At 47.0% G+C, this 13,970-nt stretch overlaps 1 protein-coding gene across 1 annotated transcript; it reads right to left on the reverse strand.

Annotated features, from left to right (window-relative positions):
* Nucleotides 1-1,749: 1,749 nt before the first annotated feature.
* FLCN (folliculin) lies at nucleotides 1,750-13,457 on the reverse strand. Its single transcript, XM_069869749.1, has 12 exons — nucleotides 13,387-13,457; nucleotides 12,507-12,784; nucleotides 11,534-11,680; nucleotides 10,664-10,885; nucleotides 10,019-10,179; nucleotides 8,655-8,746; nucleotides 7,724-7,914; nucleotides 6,435-6,548; nucleotides 5,932-6,055; nucleotides 5,438-5,569; nucleotides 4,053-4,158; nucleotides 1,750-3,301 (listed from the first exon to the last, which is right to left on the reverse strand). Exons 2-12 carry the CDS (start codon nucleotides 12,753-12,755, stop codon nucleotides 3,100-3,102), a joined length of 1,740 nt encoding a protein of 579 aa, XP_069725850.1. The 5' UTR covers nucleotides 12,756-12,784; nucleotides 13,387-13,457; the 3' UTR covers nucleotides 1,750-3,099.
* Nucleotides 13,458-13,970: the final 513 nt, after the last annotated feature.

Raw genomic sequence — 13,970 nt, forward strand, 5'->3', positions numbered from 1 at the left:
CCAGATAGCAGCAGGGGCTCAGGGTGCACTCAGCAGGTCCCCTCCACCGGGCTCTGTCCCTGTGCACATAAAATTTGGGTTGGGAGGGACCTCAAAGCCCATCCAGTCCCACCCCTGCCATGGGCAGGGACACCTCCCTCTGGATCAGGGGCTCCAAGCCCCATCCAGCCTGGCCTTGAACCCCTTCAGGGATGGGGCAGCTGCAACTTCCCTGGGCAAGCTAGGCCAGGGCCTCCTCACCCTCATCATGAAGAATTTCTTCTAAATGTCTCATCTAAATCTTTCTCCTTCCAATTTAAAGACATTCCCCCTCATCCTATCACTCCGTGTCATTGTAAAAAGTCCTCCCCAGCTTTCCTGGAGCACCTTTCACTACTGGAAGCTGCTCTAAAGTCTCCCCCAAGCCTTCTCTTTTCCAGGCTGAACAACCTCCACTCTCTGAGCCTGTCCTCATAGCAGAGATGCTGCAGCCCTCCGATTATTTTCATGGCCTCCTCTGGACCTCTTCCAACAGTTCCATATCCTTCTTATGTTGGGGACTCATAAAATGGTTTGCAAGGACATCCCCAATCAGATCAGGTTGCTCCAAGCCCCATCCAACCTGGTCTTGAATGTTTCCAGGGATGGAGCACCCACCACCTCTCCGGGCAACCTCTGCCCTGCCTCACCACACTGAGTTCCCACCACCACCCCACTGCAGGAAGGCGAACCACACTGGAACAAGGAAGGTCCTGCTTTAATCAGCGTGTCTTTAAGGGCAGTGAAAGCAGGCTGCAGACATTTCGTTATCAAAGTCGTGCTAAGTTCCTGAGCTGCAGGAACTTGCCCAGACCATTAGCTTGATATTCCAACCCCTGGATCTGTTCTGGCAGGCAGCACATCTGGCTTCATGCTACACAGGAGCCCTGGGTTCACAGACTTCAATTCCGCCCCCCGCTTCTTTCCCTGGGGTATTTTATAAGAGTTAAGGCCATGCTTTCCAGTCCCAGGCTCAGAAACGGTACGCTATCCAGAGCCTCCTCCCTGACACAGCCCCAGTTTCCCCATCCTGATCCAGAGATGGACACTGTGACACCGTACACAAAAGCAAGGAAGAAGAAGATTAAGCCCTAGGCTTGACCTGGTATTTCGGAGGAAGCTACACCCCTGTTCAGAACCACAGGCTTTGCTGGGGAGACAAAGTTCTAATAATGGATGGCTTGGAAGAGTTATTCCTGAAAATCCAGGAACAGTCCAGCACGCAAGAAGGTCTAAATGCCAAATAATATCTTGGCTGCTGTGTTACGCAGCTCTGAACTGGACCAGAATAATTTTCAAGGAGAAAAATGAAAGAGTACTAGATCACATAAAAGGTAGCCACAAGGGCAAGCACTGACCTCGTACGAGAAATTCTGACTCATTAGTGCACACTTGTCTAATTACTTCTGTTGCTCTGTTTTTCCCTCCTGACTAGGACAAAGCATGCGGGAAGCCAGACACACTTATTACTCAAAGCTTCCTTTTCTGTGGATAGAGCTGGATCACTACTTTTGTCTCATTTTCTTACTGACAGCTGGGAAACGCAAGCCTTTTTGTGAACCCTGAAATTAAATAATTGGTTGGTTTTTGAAATAACACAGTAACACTTTTTTCCAAGCATCTGCTTGCTGTTAGAATATCCTGTGGTCGTTTCATCTCCAGTCAAGCATTTTCAGTTAATATGCCTGAGCACATCTTGCTCCATAGGTACGAGAAACTAAAACATACAAAGCTAAAAGGCCTGTTACGTTCTGTAAATTAGACCAAGGCGCAGATGCAGAATTGTCTTGCGGATTGACTGCTGCTTCCCCCACCCCGACGCACGCTGAAAATCAACACAAAACCAGGCTTTGTCCATTTTACAAAAATAGCTCTTAATGAGATTTAATGCCTGTCTCCATTTTACAGATGTTCCAGACAAAAATCATTCTGCATATTTTATACATAAGAACAGAACTCGAGACAAGTTGGAACATCTCCTCTGAGCTTTAGTCTTGTTTGAATGAGTGTAGAAGGTCACCTGGGTAAAACCTGCCTCTAGCTTGTTAAAAACGTCTACGATAACGTCAAGTTTTCCCAATAACGATCCAGGAAAAAACCCCAAATTCACAACAGAAACAGTAGTTCCTTACAGTGCAGGTAAGGAGCATCCATTTAGGTAATTAAAAAATGCACCAATGTTTCCATGAATGATTAAATATTCAGAATGGCTACTATAGAGTTATATAAGGGAGCACCTACAGGTTCCATTTTTTCTGCTTAATTAGGAAGCTAGAAAACTCTTCTGAAGACAGAACACCAGCAGCCTTATCCTGGCGAGGTTATCTTCATTACCTGGAAGTTTTGCAATCACAGGCAACACAAGGAGACTAATTCACCCTCCAGAGAGGCAAGCAGGCTGCATCTGAGACTTCTATCACAATTCTGCCTCCTGGCCAATAGTTCCAAAGCAAATGCTGAAAAACTGTCTCAAATTAAGATAAAAATAAATAAAGTGGAGCGACAGGACTTCAAGAGGATATCCTGACTTATGCTACAGCAGAAAAGTCTCTTAATTCCAAGCATAAAGTGGTTTGAAATCATTTACATGTGATCCATACCCTGTGACGTGTCACTAATTTTTGGTTCTTGTTCTCTCCCAGGCATTTAAGAGATTTATGTGGGATTCGGAGAGATTAACTATATCCATTCCCAGGAGTTCTGGATGTTGTCACAGGTATCCAAGTCTTGTCAATAAAACCTAAAACCGAGGTCTACTGCCACACCATAACGCTTAATGAGGACAGCATGGAATTGTAATTAGTTCACCCTGGTTGAGCTTTGCTGTATTTTAGTCTCGAGTGTGGAGGTCTAGATTTAGAGCTGAGTTTCAGGACAGACAGCAGCATTATTCATTAGCACTTATTAGTCCGGTCTCACAGCAATTAGAAAAGACTCGAGTCACCCTTCAAGTTAGTTTGAGGACTGGAAGAATAGTGATGAAGTTTCACTATCCACCTAATGCACGTGCTGCAGGCTCAGCAGTGGTAACTCAGGGCTCCCTGCAATTATCCGAAGGCAGCAAGTGAGGTTGGGCACCCTTTAATTCCGGGACTCCGAGGATGTTGGGCTGCGGACTGTTGACATCAGGTGGGACTTGTATGTCTTGCTCAGGCCAGTCATCCAGAACTTGAGAAGCTTGACGTTGTCCTCCTCTGCCGCTCCCAGAATGCTCAGCAGTTTTTGGGTGTCCTCCTTGGGTCTGCTGTCCACTTTTGTGAATTTAAAGAGGACCTTGACTTTACTGCAGAAACAAGAAACTCCTGTCACTGTTACAATGGACTTGGATGGATCAGACTTCTCCTGGTACCTACTGCAACTGAATGTTAATAAAAGCTTCAAACAACATCCCAGGGCAACTGTTTTCACATTTTGAATGAAGGTAGAGGAAGAAAAGGGGGTTAAGTTAGGGGGATTACTCATTTTCAGTACTAACATGCACAATTCTAGTCTGTCTCTTCATTCTAGTGAGAAGTGCAACAATTAATTGTGACAACCGGGAATCTCCCTGCAAGACGTATCAAGTGCCCATCTGGCCTTCAGGGAAATTCACCTAACCATGAAGTTCCATGAATCATTTCACATGACCGTCCAGTCTTCCTTCATCACTACTTGTACCTTTGAAATGCAGCGCCTCAAGGTGCAATCACGACATCTGTTTGGTGTGTTACCTGCACTGGAATATAATGCTATTGACAGGCATATATATATCTGCATACTTAATCCTCATAATGCACGAAGGCAGACAAGTATTGTCCTGTAGGTAACCTACAGTTGTGAACTGAAGCAGAAAGGTTAAGAACTGCTGAAAGCCAAAAAGACAGCTGGGACCAGAGCAGAACAACGCCGACACCCTTAGCTCTCAACCGGAAAGCCAACTGCTCGCAATACTAAAGCAGAAGTTACCTGACTAAAAGTTTGTCCTATACTCGGCTGTCACTGTTCCAGCATTAGTGCCAAAGCTGTTTCTTTGAAAGCAATGCAGTCATACTTACTTCATCCACTCCTCCTTCAGGCAAACAAGGCACTGATCCACAACATCCACAGAGAGGTTCTGGTTGGTCAGAGCAGCTTCGATCTTGTTCAAGATTGTAGGGCCAACTACAGGACCAGACCAGAGGGGGAAAGGGAAGAGAAAAGAAGACACAAGCTACGGGTCACCAGCTTACACCTTTACTAGTAATTGTTAACGAGGATTGGTCCATTTATTCTGTGAGCGGGGCCTGAACACCTGTGGAAACTGCAGATAAGAATACGCATTTGTTCCACCTCTTGTCCTGTTTGAGAGCACCAGCCTACACTCATTTTGCACCAGTACTTTGGTCTAGTGTGTTAATACAGCTTCCTCTGCACGCAGGAAGCTGCACTATTAATAACAACACAGCCTGTTTCGACACAGAGTTTGGTTTGATTAGTTCACAGATAATAATCTCCCCTCGAGTCAGGAAGAAAACTACCTGTTCTACAAGGTGGAAAAACATACCCCGCAGTGGCCTGCCTCGATTTAATTTCCACGGAAGAGGAGCTAAAGATCAACCCACCAGAAAAACATCTGATCCAAGAAGGAATATGGAATTTTGTGAAGGATCCTGGGACAGGCACACAGATTCAGGGGCTGTGGTTTTCTTCAAAACAACTTTGAAACTGAAGCTGTGTAGATTTTGTTGTTTCTAGTCCCATAGCAAAAGCTCATTAAAAAAAATGCAGAGTTATGAAAAATCTTCACACTCTGTACAAACATCCATCCATCCATATAAAAAAAATAAACCCTCCATTTCAAAGTCTCCACTTACTCTTGATTTAATGTCCCTCCTGTTAAAGGCTATTCTCTCAGCAGTCTGTGGCCTAAAAAGTTTGATGCTGTGATGGAGAAAAGACCTTTCAGTGACTATTTTTGTCCAGAAGATTCAGGACACACCACTAGCTGGATGCAAAGCAGACTGTTGGGATTATACATGTGGGATCTACCTGGGCCATTCTGTATTGGTCATATCTGTCCATTCAGTGGAACATGGGAGGTGAGTAACATCGTGGTCCTTATAAGCTAGACTTACTCAGTATAAACACAAAGGTTTTCCAGGATAGAAAACATTTACTGTGGGTTACAGAAGAGTTTCCCTACAATTGCTGCTATACCTGTTACAGAATTCATTTCTCACTTCTGACAATTAATAAGCAAAATGCTGATCAGGTAACAGAAACCCTTTATAATTGAACAGACTGTACTAAACCTCACCTCCAACAGCAGCATCCCAGTTGTGTACTGACCTGGCTTCTACTCAGACTTCCTTAAGGGCCAGCACATAAAGAGCACAAAAAAAAGCTAAAGGGCTCTTGTAACCTCAGCGATATAAGCTCTTTCCGCTTTCACATCACCCACCTCGGTCTGCTGCAACAGGGCTACCGCTGGTGACAACGAACTCGTACTTGTTGAGGGACTGCTCGTCGTCAAACAGAGTTGGGTAGAGACTGGATCGGGTGGCAGAGCGAACTTCCACAAGGACCGCGAACTCTGGAGCAACAAGAGCCCAAAATAACATTAACTGCACTAGCCCCAGTTCTAACACACAGTTACATACTCCACTCCGAGGAAGCACAGCTCTGCCACTTACTAGGTTTCACCCAGCGTTAATTTTTTCTCTGTAGGAACCAGGACAGCCAGCTATAGTAGGATCAGTGCTTAAAGAAGGTGTGACACCATCCAACTACTGATCAGGCAGGGGCATGGAGAAAAAATGCTGTGGTAGAGGCTTTAGCTCAAACAGCATTATTAGTCCACATGCCCATGCTTAATAATTAAAAAAAAACAAACCATCTTGTGTCCTTTAACATAAGGCAACAGGGAAAGGAGAGGGTTCTGCAACAGGTTCTTACCAGATGATAATATGTGGGATGGGATTTGGACGTGCGGGCTAAGTCCTAGGAAGTTACACCGATATGCCTCTTCGTACTGGTCACTGTAGGGGATGATCCGCACACAACCAACAGGCAGCATGGTCTAAAGAAAGAAGGAAACACGTCAAGAGAAACACTGGAGCTAAACCAGTAAAAGTACAATTTTCCCTGACTTCCAGGGCCAGCCAGGACTCGGGAGCAATGCTCATGCAGATCATTCTGATTTAAGGGATTGGAAATACCCTGCTCAGCTTGAAAGACTATGCAGTTGCTGGGGACAACCAAGGCATACAAAGGTTGAGGGGTTTGTTTGTTTGGTGGGTGTTTTTGGAGGGTTTTCAGGTTTGGTTTTTTTTTTCCCAAGCCCATGTAATTTAGAACACGTTCTCCACAAGATTACAGGTCAGAGACAGGTTGTTATGAAGGCTGGACTACCAGAAAGATAGACATAAAATAATAAAAAACAAGGGAAAACTTTCTACCCGTAGCACATCAAAAGCAGACTGGACGAGATCCATATCTCGAGCTTTCCAGATGACCTGGTTCCCCATCAAAACATGCCAAGCCAGCATGCGGAACGACGATGCCCCAAGAACCTGAAAAACAACAACTATGGAGCATTAGTTATGAAAATCAGTGAAAAGCCCTGTCAAAACCTATGCCACCACATAAGAAAATGGCTAGAACTGAACATCAGAAATGACCATGACAGTTTAGCAGGTCTTATGACAGAGGAACAGCTCTAAATCACAGCACCAAGATCACGTATTTCTTTGACAGGTACAAAAGGCATTAGACTGTCACACGAAGCAGTATTTGCCCCCATGTACGGTTTCAAGAGCAAACAGCACCAAAGTACCACTTTGCCAACACGCCTCATCAATGACCCAATTCAAGATCAAACACATTAAGAGGGCAACCATTTCATTTCCAGGTTGCTCCAAATTCTTTGGTGCTCTGGCTGGACAGCATCAGTCAGCCCACTTGCTGGCCACATTACTGGTTTTGTTAAGATGGACACAGGCCTGTTTGGAATGGGACTGAACAATTTCTAATAGGTGATGGTAACTTTCAGGGATTTCTCCAATTCGGGTTATGCTCACGACAGCGATTCAGGCATGAAAGGTGAAACAGAGTTCTTAGACAACCCTCCAAGGGCACACAATACAGTGTTGTAGTTCAATAGCTTCAAGCATTCTAAATTAGGAGACAGTAGAACAAAAGGAGGCTGAGGACATAAAGCAGGCATTTGTCAGGAGTGTTCAGGAAAAACTGGTGTGAAAGAGACTGTGGGTCAAACGCACCGAGCCTTTCACTCAGCCAGGTACCTGGAAGCACTGGATAAAAGCTACATCTATATGGATCCATTCCTTTTATTTGTAAATGATTATTTTTTCCCTCTGAAATACATTCGTTTTAAGCAATAATACTTGGCTTTGAAGATGCTGTGTGACCTCTGTATTAAATTACTGTCACTGCTCTTGGAAAGCAGGAAAGTGCACAATTTGAGAGAAATCATATGATCCCATCCCACATGAGCAATGATCACCAGAGGCCCACATGATCTCAGAGGAGGGGAGTGCCCTCAGAGACACAGACAACACCGTGTTACATGCTGTGTGGGCACTGTGTTCAACACAGAACCAGGAAAGAAGCACAGACTGCAGGAAATAAAGATATTTTCTTAAAAACAACAAAACCAAAAAGGCATTATCAGTAGAAAACAAGTTGTTAGCTTGTGAATTCAGCAGAGTAACTGTGCTCCTCTTACCTGCCTCATGTGCCTGAGAGAGCGGAAGACAGACAACCTTCTGTGAGCTACGTTCCAGCTGTTGCAATCTGGCATCAGAGACGTTTCAGGTGAGCATTTAGATAGCTCCTGCCCTTCCACAACATCTGGCTGGGAAGAAGGCTTCTCTCCCTCCTCGGAACCATCCCAGCCTTCTGACTCTTCTTTCAAGTCTAGCAAAAAAAGGAAAAAAAAGTAGAGCGATCATAGAAACTGCTGCTCTCTAGGCATGGGAACTGCCCCAGAAGTGCCTACGCACACGCTGCGCAGCGTATGTTGGCCGCCTGTGGGGAGACAGAGTTCAGAATGCAGGAACTAGAGGTTCCTGTCACAGACATGCCTGAGGGGTAAGGAAGTTCCACAGTTCAGGTATACAATAGCCACTGACAGGTCAAGAAGGAATTTTCATGTCCTACAAGACACAAAGTCACACCTTTTAATGAGCTCCATGCTCTCTATTCTTGCTTTAAAGGTCATGGCCAAAGTTTTGAGGCAGGTTTTGTAGATTCTAGTCTAAATGGATAATAAAAATAATTCAAGTCATTAATTTTGGAAATTTAGTAGAAAAAGGAGCAGAAAGTCCGTATTGTTGTGACTGCAAATTCTTCTGGCTGCTGAGATTCATTGGGAAGGCCAAGCCAGCCAGAGTGGACAATGATCACAATGATGCAACACTGCTGCTCACGTAACAAACACCACGTGTGTGTGCAGGGAGCCTACGAGGCCAAGGACCTTAATTTCACATTCCTTTCAGTCATCTCCATACAGGAGAGCGTTCCAGCTACTGCAGAGACTACCACTAAGGCGAAGTTGATGACAGCTGGCTGTGCTTATGATGCTGATGAAAGGACTCGGTGTTTACTACCTCAAGCACTCTCAGAGAGTATTCCAGCTCTGGCAATTTCTCTCTCACCTGCAAGTTTTTCCATCTGAACGAGGGTGTCTTCTGTCGGTGCTCCCTCCAGAAGCTTCTCTGTAAGCCGGCTACCACAAGCTTTCAAAAGCCTGGAGACATTGAAAGGAACAGAAGTAGCATTCATTGAGCCTGATTGCTAGGTGCAAAAACCCAGTAAGAAACCTAGTGTAATGAGCCCAACAAAAAAACCCAACCACTAACCACTTTGTATTTCTTTTCAACCCATCTCTGTGCTTTCCTCAGTGTGGAAACTACCAGCGCCATTTTACAACCACTGCCCAAATCACCCTAAGGCCTGTCATTTTGTGATTACTTTCTGCAACGTACTGCTCCCCAACCCAAGTCACATGCCAGTGTTGCATCCTCTCCGTGGCATCTTTCCAGGGAAGCTGGATGAGCAAGTCAAGCAGTGGAGCTGGACTCACACAGAGGTTACTGTGCCAAATGGCTGCAAAGCCCACACTGCCCATCATAATACATAGGTACCTCCAGGTGAACAACCACTGTATTTTCCTGTGTGAATCCAAGGTATAACACACTGGAGTTGGCATCTTTCCTTGCTTTCTCCCATACTTGCTTCTATAGAATCATAGAATCATTCAGGTTGGAAAAGAGCTCTAAGATTATCCAGTCTCACTGTCAGCCTAACCCCACCAGGACTGCTAAACCATGTCCTGGAGAGCCACGTCTAATGTTTTTTGAACCCTTCCAGGGATGATGACTCCACCAATGCTTCACCACTCTTTCAGTAAAGAAACTTTTTCCTAATATTCAATCTAAATCTCCCCTGATGCAACTTGAGGTCGTTTATTCTTCTCTTATCACTTGTTACTGGGGACAAGATACTAACACCTGCTTTGCTACAACCTCCTGTCAGGGAGCTGTAGAGCATGATAAAGTCTCCCCTCAGCCTCCTCTTCTCCAAACTAAACAATCCCACTTCTCTCAGCCTCTCCCCATAAACCCTGTGCTCCAGACCCTTCCCCAGCTCCATTCCCCTCCTCTGGACACGCTCCAGCCCCTCAACATCCTTCTTGTACCGAGGGGCCCAAAACTGAACACAGGATTCAAGGTGCGGCCTCACCAGTGGTGAATACAGTTTTACACTTATGCCTTTCCATCTGGATAGACATGGGTTCCATTAGCAGCCATGAGCAGGTTTACTTCACTTTTGTCCTAAAGGCACAAACCAGCTGCTGCCTTGCTGTCCTTGGTCCCTTCCAATTCAGAGACTACTTAACAAAGTCCAACTTACCACCTCAAGAAAAAATACCCAAACACTCACATTTCCACCCTTTCAGAATATGGCAATATTCTCTTTACGCAGGAGTTCTAGGAGCTAGAAAGGTAAGTGGCATTACCAAGCAAAGGAAGTATGCAAACACGCCCACAGGTTTTCATCGTTGGTCAGTGACGTTAAGGAGCGGGCTGCATTGCCGTTCCGCTGGTGCAGGAAGGGAGTGAAGGCCGTGTTCATCCGCTGGGCACGCTGAGGGCACCCGTACTGCTCCGCTTCAAACACCTGCACCACAGGGGAAAGGCAGTGTAAGAGACCACAAAAGGATAAAATGCTTACATAAAGCTGAGCCAATAAACCCCAGCAAAAATACAAAGTGAAAAAGGTGTGTTACACACAATCATCCAAAATACGTTATAAATTATGGGAAGAGAGAACATCTCTCAATAAGAGACATCTTATTCTTAGATTAATTAAAATTATCATCAAGTAACACTTGTGCTCCACACCACTGTCCTTCACAACTTCAGTTTCCTAAATTTCTAACAGAGCTATAGTGTAGCAGTTAGGTCTGTGAAAAGTGTAACAATAGGCTTAAAATGAGAGGTGCCCTGCTCCTTCTCCCCTACAGCCCCTGATACACACCGTCCTCTTGTTCCTCGGGTCAACCTTGGTGACCGCTCTGGCTGCCATGAGCTCAATGAGCTTTTTGACTCCGCTGTAAATTAACTATCATCATGTTTTACCAATACTGACTCTGTGAACTAACCTTAAGTGCTTTGCCTTGAAGTTCATCAATGATGCCCCTGATTTTTCCCAGCAAGAAAGGCCAGGAGTTGATGAGGTAAATCCGGTCCATCATGATAGTGATGATGCTGTACCAGCGCTGGAAACCTCGAGCCAGGCTGTCTTTGATAAAGAAGGTGTGGCTGAACACAAAACCATGTTGTTCATCTCCAAAGAAAATAGGGCCTTCACGTCCTGGGCAGACCTGGAGGGGCAGGACACACACCACAGCAGTTAAGCACATCACATCACGAAACACTAAGAAACCAAATGAAACTGCCTACTCTTTAACACACACTTGGTGAATAAAACAAGCCTTATTTAGGTTACTACCCAAAGCGCAGGGTCAAAAGCACCTCCAGATGTATCCTACGAACACTACAAAACTTTCACTTTAATTGTATTTTAAGAATTCAGCTCTATTCATTTATGATACTGCTGAGAATCCACAGGGATTTTGCTGATCCTGACAAACAAATGCTCATTAAGCTGCAAGGTCATCCCTTCGCTCCTGTGAGATGCTGAACGTTAACTCTCTACAAAGATCAAATACTTCTTGGCACTAACAAGATTCCAAAGTCTTTACAAAACCAGTTTATCTTACAAAGGAAAACAATAACCACAAAAGCAAAACCAGGAATGGGAAAGCTTTGTTCTCCCAAGGTGAGAGGAAAGAATCCTCAAGGCTATCAAAGAATAGCCTTAAAAATTACCACCAATCCTGGAATGAACAGAAGTTTGTGTGTGTGGCATTCCACCTGCATTCCCTACTTGTTTCAGGCTGCACAGAGCAGCCAGGGTCAGCAAAGCACTATCATGGAATTGAAAGGATCCATGAGGCCACGGCAGTTACCTCACAGCTCAGGCTGCGGACGCAGGCCTGGCGCACGATGCTGAACAGCTGGGGGTGGTTCGGGTGCTGGTGACTGACGTACTTGATTGAAGTTTCTTTGTCATGGCTGACATATCCAGGATGTCCTCCTGCAAGAGAGCGGCAACCCTGACGGCAGAAAAGCAAATTGAGCCATAAATAAGTGTGCAGTTACCTAAGGTTTCCAAACACCTCTCCTCATTCCCTTCAAAACATTGAGAAACATTACTTACACATATAAATAACAACACAAATACTAGAATTGAAGAAATATGAGTCAGGGTCAGGACGTGAACCCGGCTCTGCACACAGAACTCTGTGACGTACTTCCTCTGTGGCGTACTTCCTCTGTGCTTATGCTCATTTCCTACTACTTAATTTGATTGTGAACTCAGTGCTGACTCTACAAGTGGTAAACTTCATTTAATAGCAGCAGTGAAACCAACTGGCCTAACAAAACCGGCCACAACCTACAGAGAAGTAAATAACAAATACCTCACAACAAATACTAATAGCAGAAAGCCACAAGAACAACAAAGAACATACATTTCCTCTACTGTTTAATTGCTTTTGCATTTTTTTGTTCTGATTCCTAATCAATACTCCTCTTAAAATCACTATTAATGACCAGACCTAATCTAATAAAGTAAATGCCCTTCAAGGACGAGGAAAGTATCTCTCACCCACAAGAGAACCACAGATCACAGAGCTTAAGAAGACCTCACAACAGCATCTTGTCAAGGTCTGTGTACTCAACAACAGCTCCTTCATCCTCCTGTCATGGATCATTACAGCTTATAAGCACTTGGAGATCTTCTGGTACAAGCAGTACATACAAAACAAGTGCAGTTTACGTGTTTTTCCCCTCTCAAACACCACAACTTACATCAGAGCATCCGAGAGCCCTTTAGTTAAGCCAAGGGCCACTAACGTCCACATACGTATTCACACTTGCCTCGCACATGTCTGACTTCTTTGGCCCTGGGCTGCTGGAGTCAGCGCTGGCACCTTCCGCTGGGCTGTGCGAGCGGATCCGACTGCTCATCTGAATGCCGCCTTCCTCCTCTTCCACTTGCTCATTCTGTCCAGAGATGTCCCCGCTGCTCGCGCCTTGGGGAAGCGGTGAATGTAGAACCTCGGTACAGAAGAGGGTGCGAGGCCCGTGGAGCTCACAGAAGTGGCAGAGGGCGACAATCGCATTCATAGTGAGAGCTCAGCACCTGCACCGGCCTCCTGCAGGCAAGGGAGAAAGCACACAGCGTCAGCACAACCGACAGGGAAGCATCGCCTGGGCCTCACTGGCCCAAGTCCTGCTCTGTACCCTCCCTTCAGGAGCTCAGCGGAAGGGACCAGCACAACTGCACCCGAGTGATCAGAACACAGAATCGTTTGGTTGGAAAAAACCTTTGAGATCGTGTCCAGCTGTCCCTGTTCACTATTAAACCAACCCTGAGCACCCTGTCTGCCTGGCTTTTAAACCTCTCCAGGGATGGGGACTCCATCACCCCTCGGGCAGCGGTGCCAGTGCCCGATAAACCTTTTGGTGAAGAAATACTTCCTGAGAGGCCGTTCCCTCTCGTCCTATCGCCTGTCACTCGGGAGAAGAGCCCAGCACCCGCCTGGCTGCACCCTCCTTTCAGGCAGCTGCAGGCAGGGATGGGGCCTCCCTCAGCCTCCTTCTCTCCAGGCTGAACAAACCCTCAGCCGCTCCTCGTAGGACAAGGCCTGAGGGGATCGGGGCAGAGCGACCGCCCCGCGACCGCGTCCCTGACCCCCAAAACTCCACAGGACGGGAGACCCGCTGCCCCCACGCCTCGCCCCCCGTTCCCGGTCACCTCCGGCGCTGCAGGCCAGGCGGGGGCTGACAGCGCAGCCCCGTCCCGGACACTCCCGGCCCCACCGCGGCCTCCCCCCGCGCCCCACTCACCGCGGCCCCTCCCGGCCCCGACGCGGACCGTACCACGCCTACGCGGCACCGGAGGGGGGTCGGGGAAGAGGGTCACCCAGCTCCCCGGCTGCACCCCCGCCGCCAGGAAGCAACGAAGAGAGGGAGAAAGAAGCGGGGGAGCGGGGTGCGGAAGCCGTTCGTGCCGCAGCACCGAGCCGCTCCGTCCCGCCGCGCTCCCGCGGAGGCCGCACCCTCCCTTCCGCCTGCGGCAGTGGTTCAGCCCTCGGCCGCCCTGTCTACGCGCGCTGGGCACAACCATTACCGCAGAGCGACGGGGGGAATATGAGCAGATGGGGAAGACGCCTCCTCATTTCTTTCGTTGCCCCCTCCGCGCTGTGGAGAGAGGACACCAGAAACTAACTTCGGTAGCCGAGCGGAGCCGACCTTCCCCTGCGACCACACAAGCGCTGCCCTCGCGGTGGGCTCTGCTCCGCTTCCTCCCCCGCCTCCCTGCGAAGTGGTACGGGCCGC

Source organism: Phaenicophaeus curvirostris, chromosome 16 (genome assembly GCF_032191515.1).
Source record: "Phaenicophaeus curvirostris isolate KB17595 chromosome 16, BPBGC_Pcur_1.0, whole genome shotgun sequence".
In the NCBI taxonomy this organism is placed as follows: Eukaryota; Metazoa; Chordata; class Aves; order Cuculiformes; family Cuculidae; genus Phaenicophaeus; species Phaenicophaeus curvirostris.